Source organism: Trichophyton benhamiae, assembly GCF_000151125.1.
Source record: "Trichophyton benhamiae CBS 112371 chromosome Unknown contig01293.0, whole genome shotgun sequence".
Classification (NCBI taxonomy): Eukaryota; Fungi; Ascomycota; class Eurotiomycetes; order Onygenales; family Arthrodermataceae; genus Trichophyton; species Trichophyton benhamiae.
In genome coordinates, this window is record NW_003315113.1 from 1,632,968 (window position 1) to 1,653,482 (window position 20,515).

General features: G+C 48.4%; 7 protein-coding genes across 7 annotated transcripts; 2 read left to right on the forward strand and 5 right to left on the reverse strand.

Annotated features, from left to right (window-relative positions):
• Positions 1-6,164: 6,164 nt before the first annotated feature.
• On the forward strand, positions 6,165-6,606 carry ARB_04537 (uncharacterized protein; the record flags this gene model as incomplete). The annotated part of the gene is made up of 2 exons (XM_003017609.1): positions 6,165-6,378; positions 6,470-6,606. 2 exons carry the CDS (start codon positions 6,165-6,167, stop codon positions 6,604-6,606), a joined length of 351 nt encoding a protein of 116 aa, XP_003017655.1.
• A 4,057-nt stretch (positions 6,607-10,663) lies between these two features.
• On the reverse strand, positions 10,664-11,269 carry ARB_04538 (uncharacterized protein; the record flags this gene model as incomplete). The annotated part of the gene is made up of 2 exons (XM_003017610.1): positions 10,664-10,911; positions 11,062-11,269. The coding sequence occupies 2 exons, from the start codon at positions 11,267-11,269 to the stop codon at positions 10,664-10,666; spliced, it is 456 nt and encodes a 151-aa protein (XP_003017656.1).
• A 461-nt stretch (positions 11,270-11,730) lies between these two features.
• ARB_04539 (uncharacterized protein) lies at positions 11,731-12,494 on the reverse strand (the record flags this gene model as incomplete). Its single annotated transcript, XM_003017611.1, has 2 exons — positions 11,731-11,941; positions 11,986-12,494. The coding sequence occupies 2 exons, from the start codon at positions 12,492-12,494 to the stop codon at positions 11,731-11,733; spliced, it is 720 nt and encodes a 239-aa protein (XP_003017657.1).
• A 489-nt stretch (positions 12,495-12,983) lies between these two features.
• On the reverse strand, positions 12,984-13,733 carry ARB_04540 (uncharacterized protein; the record flags this gene model as incomplete). The annotated part of the gene is made up of 2 exons (XM_003017612.1): positions 12,984-13,365; positions 13,546-13,733. 2 exons carry the CDS (start codon positions 13,731-13,733, stop codon positions 12,984-12,986), a joined length of 570 nt encoding a protein of 189 aa, XP_003017658.1.
• Positions 13,734-14,788: 1,055 nt separating this feature from the next.
• ARB_04541 (uncharacterized protein) lies at positions 14,789-15,312 on the reverse strand (the record flags this gene model as incomplete). The annotated part of the gene is made up of 2 exons (XM_003017613.1): positions 14,789-15,120; positions 15,297-15,312. The coding sequence occupies 2 exons, from the start codon at positions 15,310-15,312 to the stop codon at positions 14,789-14,791; spliced, it is 348 nt and encodes a 115-aa protein (XP_003017659.1).
• An 810-nt stretch (positions 15,313-16,122) lies between these two features.
• On the forward strand, positions 16,123-17,325 carry ARB_04542 (MYB family conidiophore development protein FlbD, putative; the record flags this gene model as incomplete). The annotated part of the gene is made up of 1 exon (XM_003017614.1): positions 16,123-17,325. The coding sequence occupies one exon, from the start codon at positions 16,123-16,125 to the stop codon at positions 17,323-17,325; it is 1,203 nt and encodes a 400-aa protein (XP_003017660.1).
• Positions 17,326-19,070: 1,745 nt separating this feature from the next.
• Positions 19,071-19,652, reverse strand: ARB_04543 (uncharacterized protein; the record flags this gene model as incomplete). The annotated part of the gene is made up of 1 exon (XM_003017615.1): positions 19,071-19,652. One exon carries the CDS (start codon positions 19,650-19,652, stop codon positions 19,071-19,073), a length of 582 nt encoding a protein of 193 aa, XP_003017661.1.
• Positions 19,653-20,515: the final 863 nt, after the last annotated feature.

Here is a 20,515-nt window from a genome sequence, read left to right on the forward strand (position 1 = left end):
TAGAATTTGAGATGTTCATCAATCACCAGCTCAGCAATATGTTGTCAACTAAGATCTCGATATCAACAACGTCGTTATGCATTAATGCCCTATCACGGTAAGAAAACAAGACAACGCCCACGCGTTCAAGCATCCGCTTGCTTGCGTGGTCCCATTCGCGCACTCGCCGTATGTACGAGGACCTGGTTAACCAAAACCTGGTTGTTGAGTGGTTGAATAAAAATTTTCAATTAGAATACCGTCCATCCCCATGACGTTTCGATGACATGGTGTAACGCCTACATATCCCGTTGTTTTTCGTGGTAGCGGCTCGAGCACACAGGGTGCGCAGCTCCTTTTTCACAGCTCTCTATCCAACAGACAGTACAATATACATGTGGTGTAGAACGCCTGGTAACCTATGGTATAAGTGCTTCCTGCATTTGCAAAGGACGCACACGAGTCACCGGACAGGAAAACGCCATAGCTGTCCTCTCTGCATATCATATAACAGGCATGCGATGAAAGGGGTATATGCCATATTGATCATCTTCCCCGAGCCCGGCTGTCGTAACCAGAATGAGGTATATCCAACGTTCTCGTTTTACTCATGCAACGGCGGGAGATAAAGCAGGCGGCATGAGAGACAGCTGGCCCTTACGCCCGAATGAAGCCCAGGTTTTTTTTTTTTTTTTTTTTTCCCTTTCTTTTCTTTGGCGGAGGAGGTAGGGGGTGCTGGTTGATACAGGCAAGTAGTTGGCGCGAGTGGATTGTTAGATCGCGCTTTCACACCACTAATACGGCTGAACCGACCTGAACAAATGTCTTGCATATGAATACGTCCAAGGGTATTCCTGGAAGTTGATTCGCTTGTTAGTTGGGGTCCTTCGTCTAACATCATTGGCGCCGCAGTTCTCCGTGCCCATCTCCGTTACGTTATAGCCATCGCGCAGGAAAGGCGGACTGCCACTATCCGACTTTTCGCTACGCTTCCAACTGTAACCCAGCGTCCTTTCGGGGGTGGCTAGGGCGTTCTCGAGCGTGTTGCCTCCGGAGAAAGAACGCACGGCTCCGTACAGGTCAGCTCCCCTGGGCATTGCCGCCAGCGAGCGAAACTGGAATGGAGAGATTTGGAACGGGCATGGTGTTTATTTCGGGAAAAACACCCTGGCACTGCCTGCATGAAGAAAATAAAAAAAAGGGCTGAAGGCAAACCCACCGAGGAATGGCATGTACCGGCCAAACGTTCTAGAACTGGGGCCAAGGTGGAATGAACGAACTGGTTGCATGGCTGACAGCATAATGACAAGCAGTTCGAAAATTCCCGGAGAACAAACAAGTCAGGAGATGGCCGGGTGAAAGGACGTCCAGCTCTCGCTTCCTCTTTTTCTTCCTTGGTCTGGGGTATCTGGCAAGTTAACCAATGGACATGCAATTCAAGGATTGATTGAAGATTGCATTGAATTGGATTACAATGAGTAATCCTTTGACTTCCTTGGTTGCGACCAATAACTAGCAGGAAATAGGTGGTAACTATGTAATGTGGCCATCGAGAGATTCTTGCTAACACACAGGCTGAAGAAGAATCACCACATCCCTCAATGATTGGATATTAGGGTCTCTAATATGGCTGAACCCTTATGGATAGCAGCATTTTATTCTCAAGATGTGCTTCTTTGCCATTTCTGCTGGGTGATTGGTGGCCCAGTCACTCAGCCACGATCAGATTGCCTGCCAAAATAGTTATATTCATCCCAACCGGGCTGAGTACTAGGTGGAGCAGACTCTCTCGCCTTATATCGATGTCGTCACGCCCTTTGGGAAATCACCTTGTAATAAATGGCGAAATGGTGTGTATCTGAATAGAATATCCCAGCTCTCGCCGTTTCAAAGTACCGAGCAGCAGGTAGATGGAGCTAGATTCAGGGGTTGATTGATCATTCATCATTCATCCTAGAAAAACGGACTAAAAGGGAAAAAAAAAAAAAAAAAAAAAAAAAAAAAAAAAAAGGAAGAGGAAGAACTAGAACTGAGAGGTCAGCTTCCCATGCCCCAAAGCCTCCATTCTCCATCGCTAACGCCGTAACGAAGTGATAGTGCGGCTTCGGGGGAGGCATCCGGGTGGCGAACGCTCAAAGACGGATGTGATATGACGTCTTCCGCCTTCTTAGCCGAGAAAACGGAGTGGAAGCAGTTTTCCACAGCTAAGATTTACTAGGCTCGAGCATGGGGGCTGACCTGACGAGTTTATGTGGCTTGCTTCAAAAAGTCACATCCTTCGTTCGGCGTTAAGCACGGCTGGACGTGAAGCAACTGGTGGGAAAGGAGGGAGCCCCAAAAATTCGAGAAACCGAGGGAACGGAAAACACAGATCCTAGTGCGATCTAAGGGTTGAAAGAAGGGGAAAATTGAGGGTGTAAGCCAACTGCCTTATCCTTGTTATTCGCTTACGATTGGACGTTGAACTAGTTATTTGATATCACAACCAACTGTGGAGCTGGGATGAATCCGTGAATCCCCATAAACTCGTCCGCCGTCCCAAATTTATAATTTATAATTTTTATTTAGCTGACCTTTTTCGAACTATTTACGTTGCTTCGTCTTACCCCGTGGGTATTACTAACGCCGGGGCTTCAACTCATTCGCCCCTTACGGCCTGAAAAAAATAAAGAGAAACTGAATAATGGATTAATTGGCTTCAAGTTTGAACGGGCAAAAAGCTCGGCCAACTAAATAAATGGCGAGGAAACACCCGGTCAAGAGCAAGGACCCAGTATAAACACCAATCAAAGATGGAGTCTAGGGTCATCAAGAAGGGGGGAGTGGAAAGCCGTTTCCCCCGTGGGATCAAAGATTGACTGTGCTCGATGCTAGTCCCCTGGCGAACGGGTCAAGTGGTATCGAGTCTTGAATATCCCGTCAATCGGGGATATCCCATCATCGGACTTTGGTGGCACGGAAGAGTTCATTACTAATTCGAACTTGGGGATGTACAGGAGGGCTCAAGTGACTATCAGGACTTCAAAGTAAGACATGGACAGGGTCAGGAAGGTGATCACGGCCGAGCAATGAAACAAAACAGACACCAGGCCGGTTCCTGCCCCTGAACTTGCTGCTGTGTAGTTAGTGCTCTAGCTTCAGACCACAGGATAAGCATGATCCATATGATGGGCGTGATCAGGCGTGTATATCTCTGACGGTAACAGAAGCAGATCTCGTCCTGATTGCATCTTGCATCTTGCATTTGGACGGGGTATGCTGCTTTTCCGGTAGTTGGCTTCTCTTAAAGGGCGCTGTTTAGTCAATAAACAGTGCAATTGTAGCTTTTCCGTTTCCAACTTCTTTCTTGGGATGACATACCTAGTTCCTATGGGGCGTTGAAGGTACCCCTAGAGTATTTGGGATTATGTACATGTATGTGTATGACTAGAGGCATCGATATAATACACATGTAAACATGAGAGGGCTTGATGAAGTCTGTATGCTTGCTGACAGCGATGATTGGATGCCACTTTCCGCGTCCTCATGGAATTGTGCAACGTCCTCTTCCTTGTCTTCTGTCACCTTGTTGTTTCTGTATCTCTCTGGTCCCAACATGGAATAGGAAGAAGCTGATAACTCTGTTGCCAACTAACTGTATGTAGGTTCAAATGCCGGGTAACATCTGAAACTAGAACTTGATCGTTGTCCAGCTGGCCGAGGAAAGCATCGGGATCAAACCGAAAGTAGAAGTTGAATCAGATAAAACGTCCAATATGGAAGTTTCTGAGAGCCAAACATGACATGTAGAAAAGTACATTCATTGCATGAACGTATGCTTAATCCTCCACCAATTGGCTACATCCGGCGGAATGGTTTCACAGTGTTGAGCGCATATTCGCCTCTCGTGTACCCCCCCGTAGCAGGGAGTATAAGGGAAAGGTGTGGTTGACGTTTCCAATCAGCCATGCGTGAGTTCTTTTTGACGGTGTCACCGGCCGCCACCCATAGATTAAACCAGGACGACTAACATGCAGGATATCCTAACCAAGGACCCTGGTTGGAAATTTTTAAACCAGTGTGATGGAACATGCTGGTACCTGCCTTGGCCCGGCAGATCTGATCAGGTTTAGCCGAGCATCAAAAGGAGGACGAACATCTGCATCTCCTAGGGTCAATCGCACATGCCCTCGTATCTCCTCAGTAATTCTGCACGTCATACGTGTGCAAGGAGACGTTGCATTCAGATTGTTGGCAGCAGTCAACTGTGGGCTTTAGTTTAACTAGCTTTCCAGTTTTCGAGAGAAGACCCGGAGGCCAGCTAAGGGAGACAAATTGTTTCCGTGGTTGGATGAATGTTGGATGTGGTTGGCATAAATTCCTGTACGACATCGATTCCGCCATCACTGAAGCAACAGACATTCCAGGCCTAATCTAGTAGCTCTTCTGGCATTTGTTTTGCACAAAGTAAAGCCGCGGGCTCCTGGAAGCGAATGTGCGAAGTAAACGACGGTCAGAGATTTTGGACCCAGCGGAGGGGGTGGGATCGATCTCCCAGTTATTCCCGCCATCCATAATGCTGGTAGCTTCATGGTAAGCTGTCTCACTTCAAGACCCAGCTGCAGGGAACAGCTAAGAATCCTTCACCTTCAACATTCCCAACAAGTCCCAACAATAATAGAAATTATTAGTGGTGTTAGCCTTAAGATACAGGTATGAAACTCGTGTTCAGCTGAAAGGGCACAAGCGAAAGAAAGGGGAATACATGGAGCATTATCATCAATAGCAAACTGAGATCCTGAACATATATATACCGATGTTATATACTCATACCTCGTACGTTCCTTGCTGACGGGACTGGTAATGTGACGAGTACCAAAGAGTAGGTCAATGTTGATGAATCCCACCCAGCTGGCTGGGTCCCAGCGCCCAATTAATTAATCTAATTTAATCAGATTCAATATTGATTTGATCCATGACAATAAGTGATGCACCTCAAAGTTGAGAAAAGGCAAAGAAGGGAAGAAGAAAAGGGTCGGCTAGGATGTAATTGGTTACCAATGAAAGCTGGCCTTCCCGGTCGGGCAATATGCATCCGTTGATGTGCGCTGGCAAGTTACTTACATGGGGAACCCATATTCACAGTGTAGGGGGCTGAGGTCTTTTTGACTCTCGGAAGAGGCATATATCTGGTTCCTTTGGGTGTTTCAATAATGAAGTGCTTGAGGGTTTCGTATGCCTCGTGCTCGGCTGAACTGCGTTTAAGAACTCTTTCATAAGCAAGCCGGCTGCGCTAGCTTTCGCGAGCAAAGAAAACGAATTGGGCAGTCAGATGGAATATTCAATGCATTGGCGGAAAAGCTAACATGAATTTACCTTTTTTGAAAATCGAATATACCCACACGCAGTGTCTCCCTTTCCCCCCTTTTCTCCCCCTTCCCCCAGCTTGCTTAAGCTCTAACCCATGACCACTCTCCACAACCAACCTTTTGACATGCCCGTTTTGTCACGAAAATAAAAAGAAAGAAGGGAAGAAGACTGGAAGAATGGCGCAGACTCCACCAGCGAGGCTTCTGGAGCATCCATGCATGATGTTCTGGATGGTCTGGAGATCCGTACTTCGTACTTGAGCTCAAGGGGAGATTTTGAGCGATCTAAGCGCACTCCCAGTCAACACTGAAGAGAGCTGATCTGACCCTGTGTGATGAGGAAAGGCGCGGAGAATACTCCGTACAAAGCGATGTTAAACTGCATCTGGTAGTTGTTAGCATGATTGAATGGTATACGGGTGAGCTCCATAAAAACCCAGACATCGAGAGTATAAGCGCCAATGAGACGGGTAATTTCTCCACCGTGAGAAGGGCAGCCTTCATCAGACTATTTCTCTTATCCTCCGTATACGTATAAAAATATAAATATAGATTCCAATGGAGCAACTAGTCCCATGAGATACGAGGCGGTTAGGCTCTCCGTGATGACATACATTTGTCTAGAGCATGTATAACATCCACGCTGGCGTTGACTTTGTGGAAGACATCGCACTCTGACTGGGACTACAGTCGAGACGATGTAACGTTCGGCTGTGGATCTTGTCGATCTCGATAACGGCTCCTTAAGCGAGGATCCAGCGCACGGCGATCGTGCAGGCATCAGCGCCACTGCAGGCATCCTGCTGTTGCCGTTCTCTTGCAGTGTTCGCCAACGAGATGTGCATTCTCGTGCGTTTGAGTTATGTGGAAGTCGAGGAAGCCAAAGACGAAGATGAAGACGAAGACGAAGACGAGGAAGAAGAAAAGAAGAAGAAAAGAAGAAACGACGTCGAAAAAGAAAAGGGCGCTTATCCCGATCGGGACATCACCAAGCCATTAACCGCTTCGGGAATGATTCTATTAGTCATGGACATGCTTAATAAGAGATTAGGTAACGTAACGGGGAGTCGTCGCGGAAAAACGCAGCATGTCCGGGAGTTATTGGAAGGTATTAAAACGTCCACCATCCATTTGGACCTCAGGGCAAGGAGAGACCGGCTGGAGCGAGGGCGACAGCGGCAATACTGGCCAAAAGGAGGACGAGACGAAGGATGGGAAGGACCGGACTGCAGACTCTGACGGCCGACAGCGAATATGCAGCAGCAAGGAAGGCTCGTGAACCAAGAGCGTTCCAGTGACCCGTGTGCAGGAACACACCTCGGTGCCGAAAGCCCACAGAGCCATGTCCTGGGGACAGGAGCATTAAAACTGACGATATCCCTCAGGCTGGTGCGCCCGGCACAGGCCGAAATGGCACCAAGAAAAACGTTGCCGTTAGTCTAGGGCGGATGATGGTTCGGAGCTTAATATCGCCCATCATCCCCAGATGGCGGACCAACCACCGCCGCTACCATGCCGTTTATCGGGCGAGTCGCCAGCCCCAGAGATATACAACCTGGTCCTGGCGTATATAACGACCAGGCACCAGGGACCAGGTAGGAACGCAGTTCAGCAATGCAAAGAACACTGTAACGAGGTCGATCTTATCTCCTAGCCGGAAGGGAAAAGACTGAAAAAAAAGGAGCAGGAGGTCCATGCTATTAATCGACGTAAGTATACTTAAGTCCAAAAGAAGAAAAGAGAATTGCGGGATATTATGTACGTGCGTTCTTTGAAACTTCTTTTCGTCTTCCCTTTTCCCCGTCTGCCCCTGACCCTGTCTGCTATATTACTTATCATTATATACTGACTACTGATTCCAGAGGTATGTATACGCTCCAGGAAAAGATAGCTGCAAAAAATTATTATAATAATATAATACTAAGCATGGCGTGGAATTGCTGTCGGTCGCCCTCGTGTCTTGACGGCCAGACCAAGAATGCTTAACTTAAGATGTTTTAAGCAGTTTTAGTTGTGCACTATACATCGCGGATGCCCACCCTGGCTATCCGATTATGGAGCCCCATTGGATCGAAACAGGAATGTCAGAACGACCAGCACAATAATATGCAAAAATAAAGCTCCATGATTCCGGGTTGAGATAGGCTATTGAAATGGGGAGCAGGTTAGTTGAAACATGACAAACAAACCTCCCGCATCCAATCAATAGCCTCGTCGCCTTCTCCAGTTGCGAGTTGCAAGTTGCAACGACACACAGGACAGGCCGGATGCAGGAGCTTAGACCTTTGGGGAACTCGACTCCGACCTCAGGTCTCCAACCCGTCTGCACAGCCCTTTCCGACTTTTCTTTTCTTTTCCTATATTAAATATTAACGTCTATTATTATTATCATTAATCAATTTCCACCCTTTGGCCCGTTCGACTTCTTCCATGGCATGGCCCGTCGAGATACGTGAATTACTCCATAGAAGAGCCACTCGTCGGCCTATGACTAAAAAGAACTAGTTGCTGGTTTCGCGAACTCGCGCCCCGATTCACCTTATTTGGCAGTATTGCCTGCCAAGGAATAGAGTTTCCTCAACGACCTTATTGTTGATTACATGCATCTTGTGTCAGTCGCTTGGCTTTGGAGATCTGAGCATCGCAAAATTTCAATCCAGTCCGGCAACTGTCGTTGTGCTGTTGTACACTTCAGCATCCGCGGTCCCCCCCACCCTCCATATTCACGAGCAGAGACAGGACCAGATCAATTATTTTAACGTTTCCAGCCGAGTCGAGTTGTGAATGCCGCCTACGCCCGCGAAGGTTGAGCGTTCGTTGAATTATCTCGTTTGAGGAGGCCATTATGTTATGAATATGCAGGGGGCAAGAAGGAGCAGGTTCTGGGGCGCATAATGCATGCTAATATCCATTCGTGATATTGTTTATTTGTCAAAATATGCATTTCTCCTCGAACATCTTTGTCCTCGTGGCCATGCATGACGCTGACAGAGACCCAGTTTTCGGCTTTTATCTCGATACAGGCTCCTTTTTGTTTTTGTTTTTTTCCCGCATCCCATACTTCAGCACTCCGTATACGTCGCGGGTATAGATGTCAGCCTTGCCAGGTGAATACTGCAGATGCAGAATGGGCTCTCTCTTCACTTTTGCTGGCGTCCCCTGCGTCTGGCTTCTCTGTGGATTACTTATCGCGTTTGAAGTAAATTATTCAACGTCCCACTGCCATTGGCCCACAGGCCCGTTCCCCTATATTGTTGCTCTCATATGGAATGGCCAGGGCTCGAAACCAGTCTATTGGACAGGCTAGGTAAATCTACGGCCCGGAGAATGAAACGATTGTTACCGGCAGATTACTGGACCGAACCAACCCAGCCGACCACAGCTTCTTTTTTTCTACTTTTTTTTTCTTTTTTTTTTTTTCTTTCCCATTCTTTCTTTCTTTTTTTTATTTTGACCTTCCTCCCTTGCCATATTTTCCCTTCTCCTGTATGCTGGCGGGAGTCCCAATCGGTTGGGAGCAGAACCAATACAGCCGTCTATTATCAGTAAGGGGTCAAGACATATAGGCCGACTCCGTGCTTATGGATTCTTTATTTCAACCGATACTAATTAAACGCGGGTTTAAGGTAAGATTAGTGCAACGGCCTGGAGAAAAGGAACTCCCCCCACTGGCTGGTCCTCGGCTGCTTTTCTCTGGCGCTGGGGAGTCGTTCAGGAGCAGGTCTGTTACACAGATGCCCCGTTCCATGCAAGCGTCTCCCATCATGTATACAGTACGGCCTCGGGCCTCTGGCATGCATGGAGTTTGCGCTGGCAGCCTGGTACTCGATACAAGCAAACTGTTACCTTTTACTACGGGACGGTTAAAACGAATTTCCTAATTAGGACATTGAAGAGTTGCTTGCGAGGAAGAAGCAAATATACAACGCTTTTTGCTTCTTTTTCTGCTTGTCAAACTGGCTCTGTCGCTCCTCTCTCTGTACTTTTTTGTTTTTATTTTAATCTTTCTATCTTTTTGTGGTTATCTTTTTTTTCAGTCTTTTTTGTCTTTTTTTTTTTTTTTTTTTTTTTTTGGCCTGCTGTAAGAAGTTACCTGTACCCCCGTAGATGGACATACGGAGCACATACGACTTACACACGCCCAAAGGAGGAACGTGTTTAGCCCACAGACGGGTGAGCAAACGGCTGAGCTGTGATCGCGACAAATAGTCTGTTGTTTGAGCAGTAGCAGGCGTTTCAGCGCTTCCTCACGCCTATGTTACAGACAGGCGAGCGGTTCGGCAGAGGTGGTCCCCCCTATCCGGTTGTCGGTAACTCACCCTACAGCACAAGCAAAGCTCCATGCATTCTTCCAGTTACCGCTGCGACGGAGTTCGCGGCGGAAGAGCGCAATGTTGTGCATTGTTTGGAATAATTGGTGTCCCGTCAGGGACGTCTCTCTTCCCATACCCTGTTACCAAATACCTGGACTCTGGACTATGAGAACCAGGCCGTACAACAGAACCAAGGCTGCAGTGACGCCAACAAATGATTGACAGGACGGCTATGACTATATCAAAAAAGTACGCTCTACCAAACGTTCGTGGACGCACTGCCCACACCTTACTGATGCCGACTAAACGAGTTTTTGCCCATGGGGGATGGCGTATGAATGGGCGTTGGAAGCGCCACAAGCCAGATTCCAGAGCCAGAAAAAAGCCAGCGAAAGGGTGAGTGAGAGAGCCGATGCCAAAAAGCAATGTTTTTGTTCTGATGCTGCTACTTCTTCGTTTTTTTTTTTTTTTTTTTTTTCTTAATTCACCAACGAAAACCCTATCCGTCGGAGTGTCCGATGAAAGAAAATTCGAACTATTTGATTCAGACTACTGGTCCTTTCACGCTGTCTTCCCCCAAGCATGCAACGACCAGCGCCAGAGTCAGCGCCATTCGCGCGCTCGCGGGGGTGATTGAGGGTTATGGTAAACAGAGCGAGGTTGATCGTCTCGTGCTTCTAGGCCCATCCCCTTTCGCTTAGATGGCGAAAAAAAAAGAGGCGTCCATTGTGCTGCTGACAGCGCGGAGATGGTTACCCTTTCATACATAGTATGGAAAGGCTAAGTGCAAATGCAGTAAGATTGGATAACTGATAGTTGTTCGAGTAAACAGGAAACAGGACTAAGTGAAATGTTGCATGATTGTTGTCACTGCCCGCTTTCAGCCCATGATATATCGACATCAATGCCTATCTTATCCCCTAGGTCACTTGGATGTAACGATGATTAGAAGGAACCGAAAAAATGAATGCTTTTTCTTCGGAGAATTTGGTCATATTCGTCCTTGCGGGCTTCCCCCCCCCTTTACCTCTCCTTTTTTTTCCTTTTCCCTTGCGTCTCCTTTCTTCTGGCTCGCAATCTCGTATTATCGTTGATCTCCACTAGAGCGTTCTGCCTGACGCCCCCCGGGGATGGACGATATGCATGGAGTATATCGATCTCTGGCCATCCTGTCTGCCTGCCTGTCCTGTGTGTTTGCATGATGTCAGCCCGCCCAGCTTCGCTTAGGAGGGAATTTTGCCTCTCTTTCTTGTCTTTATTGACATTTACCACTAGACGATGGCTGAAGAGAACCGAGGATCAATGTTCCCATCTTTGGCAATATCACAAGTAGAGGAGAAGGAAGCAGAGCTTAACGGCTTTCCCTCACGGTACTCTCATCCACTCCTTCTGGTTCGTTATGCACACTCCGTACTCCGTACATGATGCCTTTTTGCACGCCCTTTTGTATTTTTGTAAAATATTTCGAATCTGATGGCTGAATTCCTTTTGCTCAGATCTGGTCTTTCTTGTTTCTTTCTTTCTTTTTTTCCTAAGTTCCTTTTTCTTTTCTGCTATTCTTCGTCTTCGCCTTGAAGTTCGACTTCCACTCAAGTAAATAATAATATAATACCCTACCTTGTCAATCATCTTCAGAGCCGTGGTGTATCTTGACAGGGTTCTACCCGGAGAGCAGCATCGACAAGGCAAAAGATAGACCCTCCCCCCCTGAATTCCGTAAAAAAGTAATGGCCCGGCAGAAAGAAAACGTATTCTCTGCGTATCTAGCAGATTCATCCCGTCTTTAACGGACGATGCTCAGTCGTGCATGCATGGATTCACATTCATACATGATTCCATCTCTGCCTTGAAGGGACAAAACACTCCAGCCCGTGGCGCACCCTCCGTGAGATGGGATAAACGTCCGTTGAAATGGGATGATCGGAAGTAAAAAGAAAAGCGAAGAGACAACACATGCGCCCAACGACTTTCTGTAACGGGGGAAACCTGGGGGCGATGCCTGAGCCCCGTCTGTATCGCCATCTGGAAACGGGATATATCACGGTTACTCGGCTGGGGTTTTCTGGAAGGCCAGCTAGATAGATAGATCGCTATGATGGGGCCCTCCAAGACGATTGAAACACTCGGGCGATCATCATGCTGAACGATGAACGAAGATGAACGAAAAAACGAAGAGCGGCGGACGGAGGACGGCCCTGGATAAGCTTAGGTTGGTGGACGGTGGACGCTGGTCCAGTTGGTTCAGCAGTCCGTTCCTGCGCTTCTGCCTTGCCTTGCCAGCCGGGATGAAACGCTGGCGGGCTAGTCTGGTCGAGACGGCGGACAACGCCTGCCTGGACACTCACTGACAAGCAACTAAGCAAGTAAGCTCAAGGGCCTGCTCGGCGTGGCCAACGAAGGGGGGGTGGAGGAGGAGGAGGAGGAGGAGCAAAAAGGCGTTGCATCCGGCAGTTGTTGTCACCCCCTTTTTTGGTTTTTGATAGAGCCCGCCTCCGTCTCGAGACACGCAGGCCAACCAGCACTTCTTGCTACATGACTCTATGACTCTATCAGAAAGTCTCTTGCAAGGCTGGACGACGAGAAGCCTTTGGCAAGGAGATGCTCCGAGCCCGATAGAGTTGAAGCCGTTGACTGAGCTTCTTTTTGTTTCTTTTTTCGCTGCTCCTTGCTTGCTTTTTAGCTGCTGTATTTGCTTCTTCCTGCGTCGTCCTGCGTCGACTGTTGCTCGGTACTTGCTGGCCCAGGAGACGCCAGCGGCCATCAGCAGCAGCGCGAGAGGCAGCATGTGAAATGCGAGGGCGCTGGCCAGCTTGCGGGCTCGCTGGTTGAGCCAGGGCATGCAACTATCAGACATGCTTCAGACATGCTGCTGCTCGACGTCTCCGTCCAGGCATCCAGGGCCTGGATATCCCCCGACTGTAATGTACTTTGCACGGCTAATATTACGTCCATTGTTTTCGTGCAACGCCTGCTCGTCTGTCCTTGCTCGATGCTGGCCACGGGGGGAGAGGTCCAGGGGGATGGGTTGGGTTTGGACCCTGGCTGCTGCGGTTTCTGATAACTGTTATAACTGTCGTCCCGGGCATCAGATATCAACATCCAACGCAGCTATAATATTGTTAGCTATGCAGCTTCCAAGGACCCTGAACTAGTACGCCGTAGTGAGTATGGGTAATAGCATCCCTGGCCTGGGATGATGGGCAGAGGCAGAAGATGAAGAGCTAGTTAAAGACCGGGATGAGCCCGAACTGCTCGTTGCTTTTCTCCAATATTATTCGCATCCTGTCTGGCTGCTGCTTGCTTCTTCTTGCCGCTACTGCTCGCTCAAACTACGACTACGGAGTTATACACTCGTTACTGTTGCTCCAGCAAGTGCTTCGACTGCGCTTCTTTCGGCCTGCTTTCTTTTTCCCATTGTCGTTGCTCGCTTCTGGGTCTCCCATGCCCTTGATTGGCCCTGGCAGAGGGAGAAGGGGGGGTGGGAGGACAGCAGAGGAGCGGAAGGGTAGCAGACAAGCAGACAGAGGTGAACCTTCGCGGCATCCAGCACATCCACATCGCAACCCTTACGCCTGCTGGGCCCTGGGCTGGTGGGCCGGGTCTTACTTATATCTGGAGAACGCTTTGCAAATATCCCGGCCAAACCATCATCATATTTGCAAAAAAGAAAGAAGACGTAGACGAAGAAGAAGAAGAAGCAGGAAAAAGCAAGGAATAACTCTCCACTGCTGATCGTTTCCAAGCCTTAAAAAGCTCCCTGTAAGTAAAACTGTCCCTGCACCTTGGCCTGAGAGGCGGAAGAGCATCATACTTAGCAGTATCCATAGGGTGATGATAGTATGACACTATTACCCTTGAGCTTTACACGCTCCATAAGTTTACATGCTTCCTTGCGTGTACGTTACTTATGTGTGTATCCCCACGATCTGGAATACCTGCCACACACTTGCTGCTGGATACCCATAAAAGAGGAAGGGAAGAAAAAAGAAAGAAAACCAGCCATCGAGGTATACATCATTATATTTTCCCTCGCCCTTGGATGGCCCTTCTTTGCTTTTTCTTTACCTCCTGTTTTTGCATTTCTAGTGCCCATGCTACATAACTATCTTGCAAAAATCGGCTCTGAAGAGTGGCTCGTGAGTAAGTATACTTACGCTCTCCCCTTCGTTGCCCCCCCCCCCCCCCCCAACCCCTTTGGGGCGTGTCCCTTTTTTATATCACCCCCAAACTGACAGAACTCCCCTTCTCAGCCTCGATATTATACGCCCTCACTCTCGTTCGAACGTCTTCGTTTCTTTTTTTTTTTTTTTTTGGCTTTTCTCGTCTTGCTCCTTGTCAGGCAGCCCACTCTGAACAAGCAAGCCAGGGCAGTGACGGAGTAACTACATGATCAGGATTTCCTCTTCGTCTCCCTCGCCTTTACTTTTTCCTTTCTGACCTTGACCTGCATCTGCCATCGTGCTGTGGTATCACCGTACTATCCCTTTCACCACTACCACGGCCGAACCACGCATTGGTCCCTTCGCAAGGTCGCCTGGGCCCTGACTGCACTGCAACACCTCGGATATTTGGTTGATCTACCTGCAGGAACTGTGTAAGTACGTATCTTCGGTCGAGATGTCTCCGCCCGCTGCCTCGTTTCTTCGTCTTCCCTCTCTCCATTTCCAAATTCTCGTGCACGCCCGTTTACCTTGCTTCATTGCCTTCTTGTCCTGTCAACTATTGCCATTCTCCATGGCTCTCTTCCCTTTTCTTGCAAAAGAATTGAAAAATTAGGAAAGATTACAACCATATTTGCTGCCTTTTTTTTTTTTTTTTTTTTTCATTTGCAACAACCCATGTCTGCATTCCGCTTTGACTCCTTTAGGCCTGGTATACCCCTGCCCTTACATAAACCGTTCTCCATCTGATATTGACATATATATTTTCTATTAGATATTAAGTGTATGTATATATGTTTTATGTTGTATGCATACCTACTTGCCCCCTTCCCTTCACCCTTCCCCCCCGGATCATCCATATCCGACCCCTGGCGTGCTCGAGAACCCCCATCGGACCTGACGATCTCAGATCTCAGTTGTCAAGGTACGCTTAAAATGCCTCCATGGACAAAACCTGCCTTGAGAGCTGGTTAGACTCTTCCTGTTTTTATTTGCATTTTTGATCTACTTTCCCGATTGGATATTTTTCTTTTGCAAAGCGTCTCTCCCACTCGGTCTCCTTGCTTTCTTTTTCTTCTTCTTCTGCTTCTTCTCTCTCTCTCTCTCTCTCTTTTCTTTTGCTGGCCCTCTTCCCTGCTTGCTTTTTTTTTTTTTTTTTTTTTCCCTCCTGCTTCTTCCCTTGGCCTCTGCCTCTCTGCGTCTGCCTCTCTCTGCCTCTCTGTATCCCTCTCTCTGGTCGTTCCTCTCCCAGAGTATGATTCCCTGTTCTTATGCATGGCCACTTTCTTTTCTTTTTCCCCCTTTCACGGTGTCCATTTGCTAATATATTTATAAACACAGGTCTCTACTGAGTATTTACATACTTAAGTATATATATCTACATCGGTCTATGAACTGTTCCATATGCAACTAGTACTGTGTGTCTCCCCCAAGTCACCTCCTCCCCAGACACCTTGATACTTAAGTATAGCAACACTTCCGTCCACCGCACCCACCTACGGGCTTCTCCATCAGAAGACCAGGGGGGAATTAAGGTGTTGATTCCCACTCTTCCTCTCTTCTGCTTCTCCCCTACCCGCCAACTTGCTTTTTCCTGCTTGCTCTTCTCCCTTTTTTTTTCAAATCAAAGAAAAGAAAAGAAAAGAAAAATACCAAACTCTCTGCTACCTATCTGCCTCCTTGCTTTTTCCTCTGCTCCATCCTGACCTTTTCTCCCTCGACTTTTCGATCCATATTCTTTGCTTTTTCCATGACTTGCTCATGACTTTTCCAACTCTTTACGGCTCTTAAATTAATCACAATCTTGATTTAGGCAAGATCCGTTGACGCTTGAAGTTTAAGACTCGACTTTTATTCCCGGCTTCAGCGGACCTTATTTCCTCTGCTTACTTGCTTTGCTAGTTTATCTTATCTCTCTCCCTCTCTCTCTCTTATCCCTTGACTCGCTCGTCTTATTTCCAACTCCCGGGTCCAGCTACTTCGTTTCCGTCTCTTCACATCCACTACATATACCCTCCACCCCCCTCCAACAACCCCCTTTTCCCTTCCGGAGCATCACACCTGAGGGTCACCTCCCCGTATATACACATAACATACATGAACAACATACCACCGTCGATCGACCTTTGATATCCCTTCCTTTGCACCGTTGGTGGTCAATCATCCGTCACTCGTTCCTGTCTTCACCCGCTCTGGCGCACGCGGGAAAGGAAGACAAAATACATACAACCAAGGAAAACATATACATATATACATACAAACACCACATACACACAAACACACACATACACATAAACATCCGTGAATACCTCTACTCTCATCATGCCTCAGAGCCAACGAAGAGGACCCTGGGTCCCAGAGGAGGACCAAACATTGCTGCAGCTAGTCAGCAGTCAAGGACCAAATAACTGGGTCCGCATCTCACAGCATATGAAATACCGGTCACCAAAGCAGTGCAGAGAACGATTCCACCAGAACCTGAAACCAACATTGAACCACGACCCCATCTCGGCCGAAGAAGGGCTGATAATCGAACGACTTGTGAGCGAGATGGGCAAGCGGTGGGCAGAAATCGCCAGGAGACTCGGCAACAGAAGCGACAATGCCGTCAAGAACTGGTGGAACGGAAGCGTGAACCGAAAGCGTAGGGGCATGGCTGCTGGCGGTGGTGCTTCCTCGCACTCGCCTGCTTCTTCTTCGTCGCCTTCCAGGACTCCCAACGGACGGGTTGAACCGCCGTACCAGAAAGCATCATCCAGATCCCCGCAGACGCAGTACAGATGCCCACGGACCGAACACGCAATGTACAGCCAGGGCTCGCACATGGATAGACAACGATCCTGGACTTCCATCTCGGACTATCAATCATCACAACACCAGCACCAGCAGCACCAGCAAGATGAAAGAGGCGAATACCTGCACCAGCGAATTCACTCACCCCGTCCGCTCGAGTACCGTTCATCACTATACGACCTACCCAAGGAGACCCTGAACAGTGCAAGATGGCAGCAGTGCAACTCACAGCCGCAGTCACCAGCCGCCGGACGGCGAGTCCTGACCCCGATTTTCACCACACGCAACTCAAACCAGGCAACAGAATCGGCTATGACCTCTCCTGCATTCTCAGAGATGTCTCATGCTCCCTCACTCGGAGGCCCTCCTTCCATGGTGTCGGACCATAACTCAGTCGCCTCCGCCTCGCCCAAGACAGTCACCTCTCCTTCTGCCCTGGCAACTCCAGTTGAAATCCACCACAGCCACCACCGGTCTTCCTCATCCGCCTCTTCATACGACGAAAGACGGCGAGGCAGTGCCCCGTTAATTTCGTCTTTCGCCAAACCACATCATTCAAGCGACAACCTCCTCTACCAGCCTCATCCTATGCAATCCTCCTTGCGGCACCACCAGCACTCCATATCAGCTCCGCATAACCAGCTACCACCAATTTCGGATCTCGAAAAACCTGCTTCTTCTTGTTCTACTTCTCGTGATTCTCGGATGGGTCTCCAAGCATTGCTCAATTAAAGCATTTTTTTTCCTCTTTCTCCCTTGTTTCCCCCTCCCCCTTCTCGTCTACTTTATATCTGGGTTAATGGCGGTTGTTGGTAATGGATTGAAAACATCATGTACTACGGTCGGTGACCAGTCCGATTGAAGTCCTTTACTTTTCTTTTTTTTCTTTTTTTTCTACTTTTCTCACACACTCACATATTCATCTTTCCCTTCCTACGTTAACATTCTTATTCTTACCGGCGTTTCGGCTACTGGGTTGGGAAGGGATCTGGAAGGTGCTGCATTTCCAAAAAGGCTGGGCTGAAGATAACAACCAAAAGGGAAACCCGACTGGGAAAAGCCAAACAGGAGAGCCCAGAGCGTGGGGAGAAGCAAAGAAGAAAAGCAACATATGCTTCTCGTTTTTCTGCTTACTTTGAGTCCGTGGTACTCCTGCTTTGCTTTTTCTCTCTCTCTTGTTCCCTCTTCTCTATATTTCCTTTTTCGATTCTGTTTTCGCCTTTTGGTGCTTAATTCTTCTTGCCTATTGTATATGTCTTTTACCTGCTCTGGTATAAAGTTAACTGTTTGACTTGTATTATACACACACACACACATATATATATATATATTTATGCTAGCTAGTTGGTTACATAGCTACACAGAAAACCCCACAAACAGGCCATTTACTGTCGAGCTTGCTGTATGCTTGATGGTAGTGGAAAAAAAGGGGGAAAGGGAATAAATACGGAGTACTATGTGAACATTAAGGGTTTGGTTTACCTTGAGCAGTCTCTCAGAGAGCAGAAGGAAACAAAAGGAAGTTCTCCCTACAATTGATGTCCTGCTGCACTCTTCGTCTATCACTGGCTATCTCCGCGCCCCGTCCGCCTTGACCTTTCGAGGCCTCGTCTCTCACTGCCTCTTTCCATTATTCAAATCAAGCCTAGCGGCAGCGAGTGAGCGCTACGAGCTGCTTTTATGCAAGGCATAATTTCGATCAGATCTTCCCTCAAGACGACGGCCATCAGGTCTGCCTGTGGGGGTTTGCTTTCGTCCACAGCTGCCATGTGAGTGTGCCACTGATACAGGCTCTGAGTGGGCATATGTATGTATCCATATCGAGGCCTTGGAGATGAGCCAGCCAGCAGGTCTGTTCGGGGGCGACATCTATGCACCAGCTACCAGCCAGACCGAAAAAAAAAAAGGTTTTGGAAAAGAACAAAAGGGGATGGACGGAGAAAGGGTTCTCAGCCTATTGATCATTATGCCAACTTGCTTCACTGCAGCGTCGTACAAATGTCAAGAGTAAGCCATCCCGATTCCGCTCCCACATGGACGGAGATGGGACGCCTGAAGGGAGGGGAGGGATTGCCCTGTCGACAGGATATCTTGTCGGGTATGCACATATAGAGCGAATGCTAGTGGGTATCGCGAACTCGCGAAGCGCCCTGTTCCCCCCTGGTTAGTTGTTTTTTTATCCCTCTCGTAAAGTAGTTAACCGTGCAGGACGTCGAGACGCCAAAAAGCCAACAAGACAACCCGCATGCACGTATAGAAAGCTGCAGCAAGAGAGAAGCTGCGCCAGGCGTGACTCTGTCTCGGCCGCTAATTTGGGCTGGGAATCTCGTACCACCACACGTCGGCATGACCGGTAATCAGGTATGTTGACCGAGCTTTTTGGTGGCCTTGGTACTATTAGAGTACATCCCTTGGTCCGCCTGGATGGCTAGTGAGGGCCCTGTGCTTTTTCCTCCCTCTCCCTCCCGTCCCCTTAACTAGTTGCTAGTAGTGACTAGCGGCCTGGTCCCTTGCGGGGGATAAGGGTGGCTATCCCGTGGTACATGGAGTACATGCGCGAGCCTCGAGTTGGCAACTGTGGTAGCGGTGGTAGCAGTCGTAGCAGCACGAGCAGTAGCCGGAGTCACAGTAGCAGGAAGGGCCCTGCAACTTCGTATATTCATGGGGCCGTTCCCCCGTGTCCCCATCGGCGTTTCTTGCAGCCTATAATCAACCTTGAAACAAAGGAGGACCAGTATAGCCGACCAGGCAGTGACTTCGCCACAGGACCAAGCAGAAGCAAAGCTGGACGGACGAGCAGCAGCAGCAGGAAGAAGAAACGAAGGGAGAGGATACGCACAGTCGCCAGGAGAGTTCGAACGTACGTTACATTGACGTAAAGCAAAGATGGGCGAGGCGGCGAGCATCTCGATGATCCAAGAGCGAACGCTTGATCCTTTCTGCATCTCTCTCTCTCTCTCTCTCTGTCTCCCTCCCTCTCCCTCTCCCTCGTTCTCATTCCCCCACCCGTTTGCCTTTTTCTTTTCTTTTCCGTGGGATGATGCAGTCGGTATAGACATGTATATGCATCCTTGACATTCAACGTGATTCAGACATTAGTCTGGCCCTGGGTGGGAAAAGGGGATACCACGGAGAAAATGCATACATGAACAACTCGATGCATCGACGTATAGGCGCAGGCCTCACGCTCTTCTGCATATGCCGGCATTCCTTTTCTTTTCCTTTCCTTTCTTCTTTCTTTTCCCCTTCTCCCTTCGTTTCTTTTCCTTGAGTAATAACTCGCTCTCTCTATCCCTCTCTTGCTCCCCCAGCCTGGCCTGACGAGAGCATTTGTCATGGACATGGCAAATAATAATATGGAAATGCATATCGAACGGGACGTGCGCAGAAAAAGCAGCCCCTTTTTTGCTTTTTTGTATATCTGCCTGTACATAACTAGTAGTTAGTTAACCGTCCCGGACGGCCACGGGCTTTATCGTGTTTTTGTATTTCATCGGTTTTATTCCTCCGCTTCCTAGTTTCTCAACGGTTATTCCTGCGGTACGATACGACATGAGCTATCATATCCTCGGCAACGGTGCATCAAAGAGGCAGAAGCAAAGGGGGTGGTGGCTTGCATCCCGCTACTGCAAAAAAGACGCCTTATGTATATATATATTTGCTGAGGCGCGGAGAAGAAAGGAGATCGCACCATCCATCGCATCTTGCGGCGTCCACGCCTCCTGTCAAGATCTCGCAACAGAACGTGGGCATGGATTCGGTGGACGCAAGGCCGAAGATCATGGAGGCGTAGTTAGTGCGTTTCTTAAGAGACTTGCAAAATACAGCAATGGATACTTTGATAGTAGGAGTATCTAATGCCAGGACCAACCATTGAAGGCAAAAGTCAGGGTGTTTCTTTTCTTTTCTTCGTCTTCGTCTC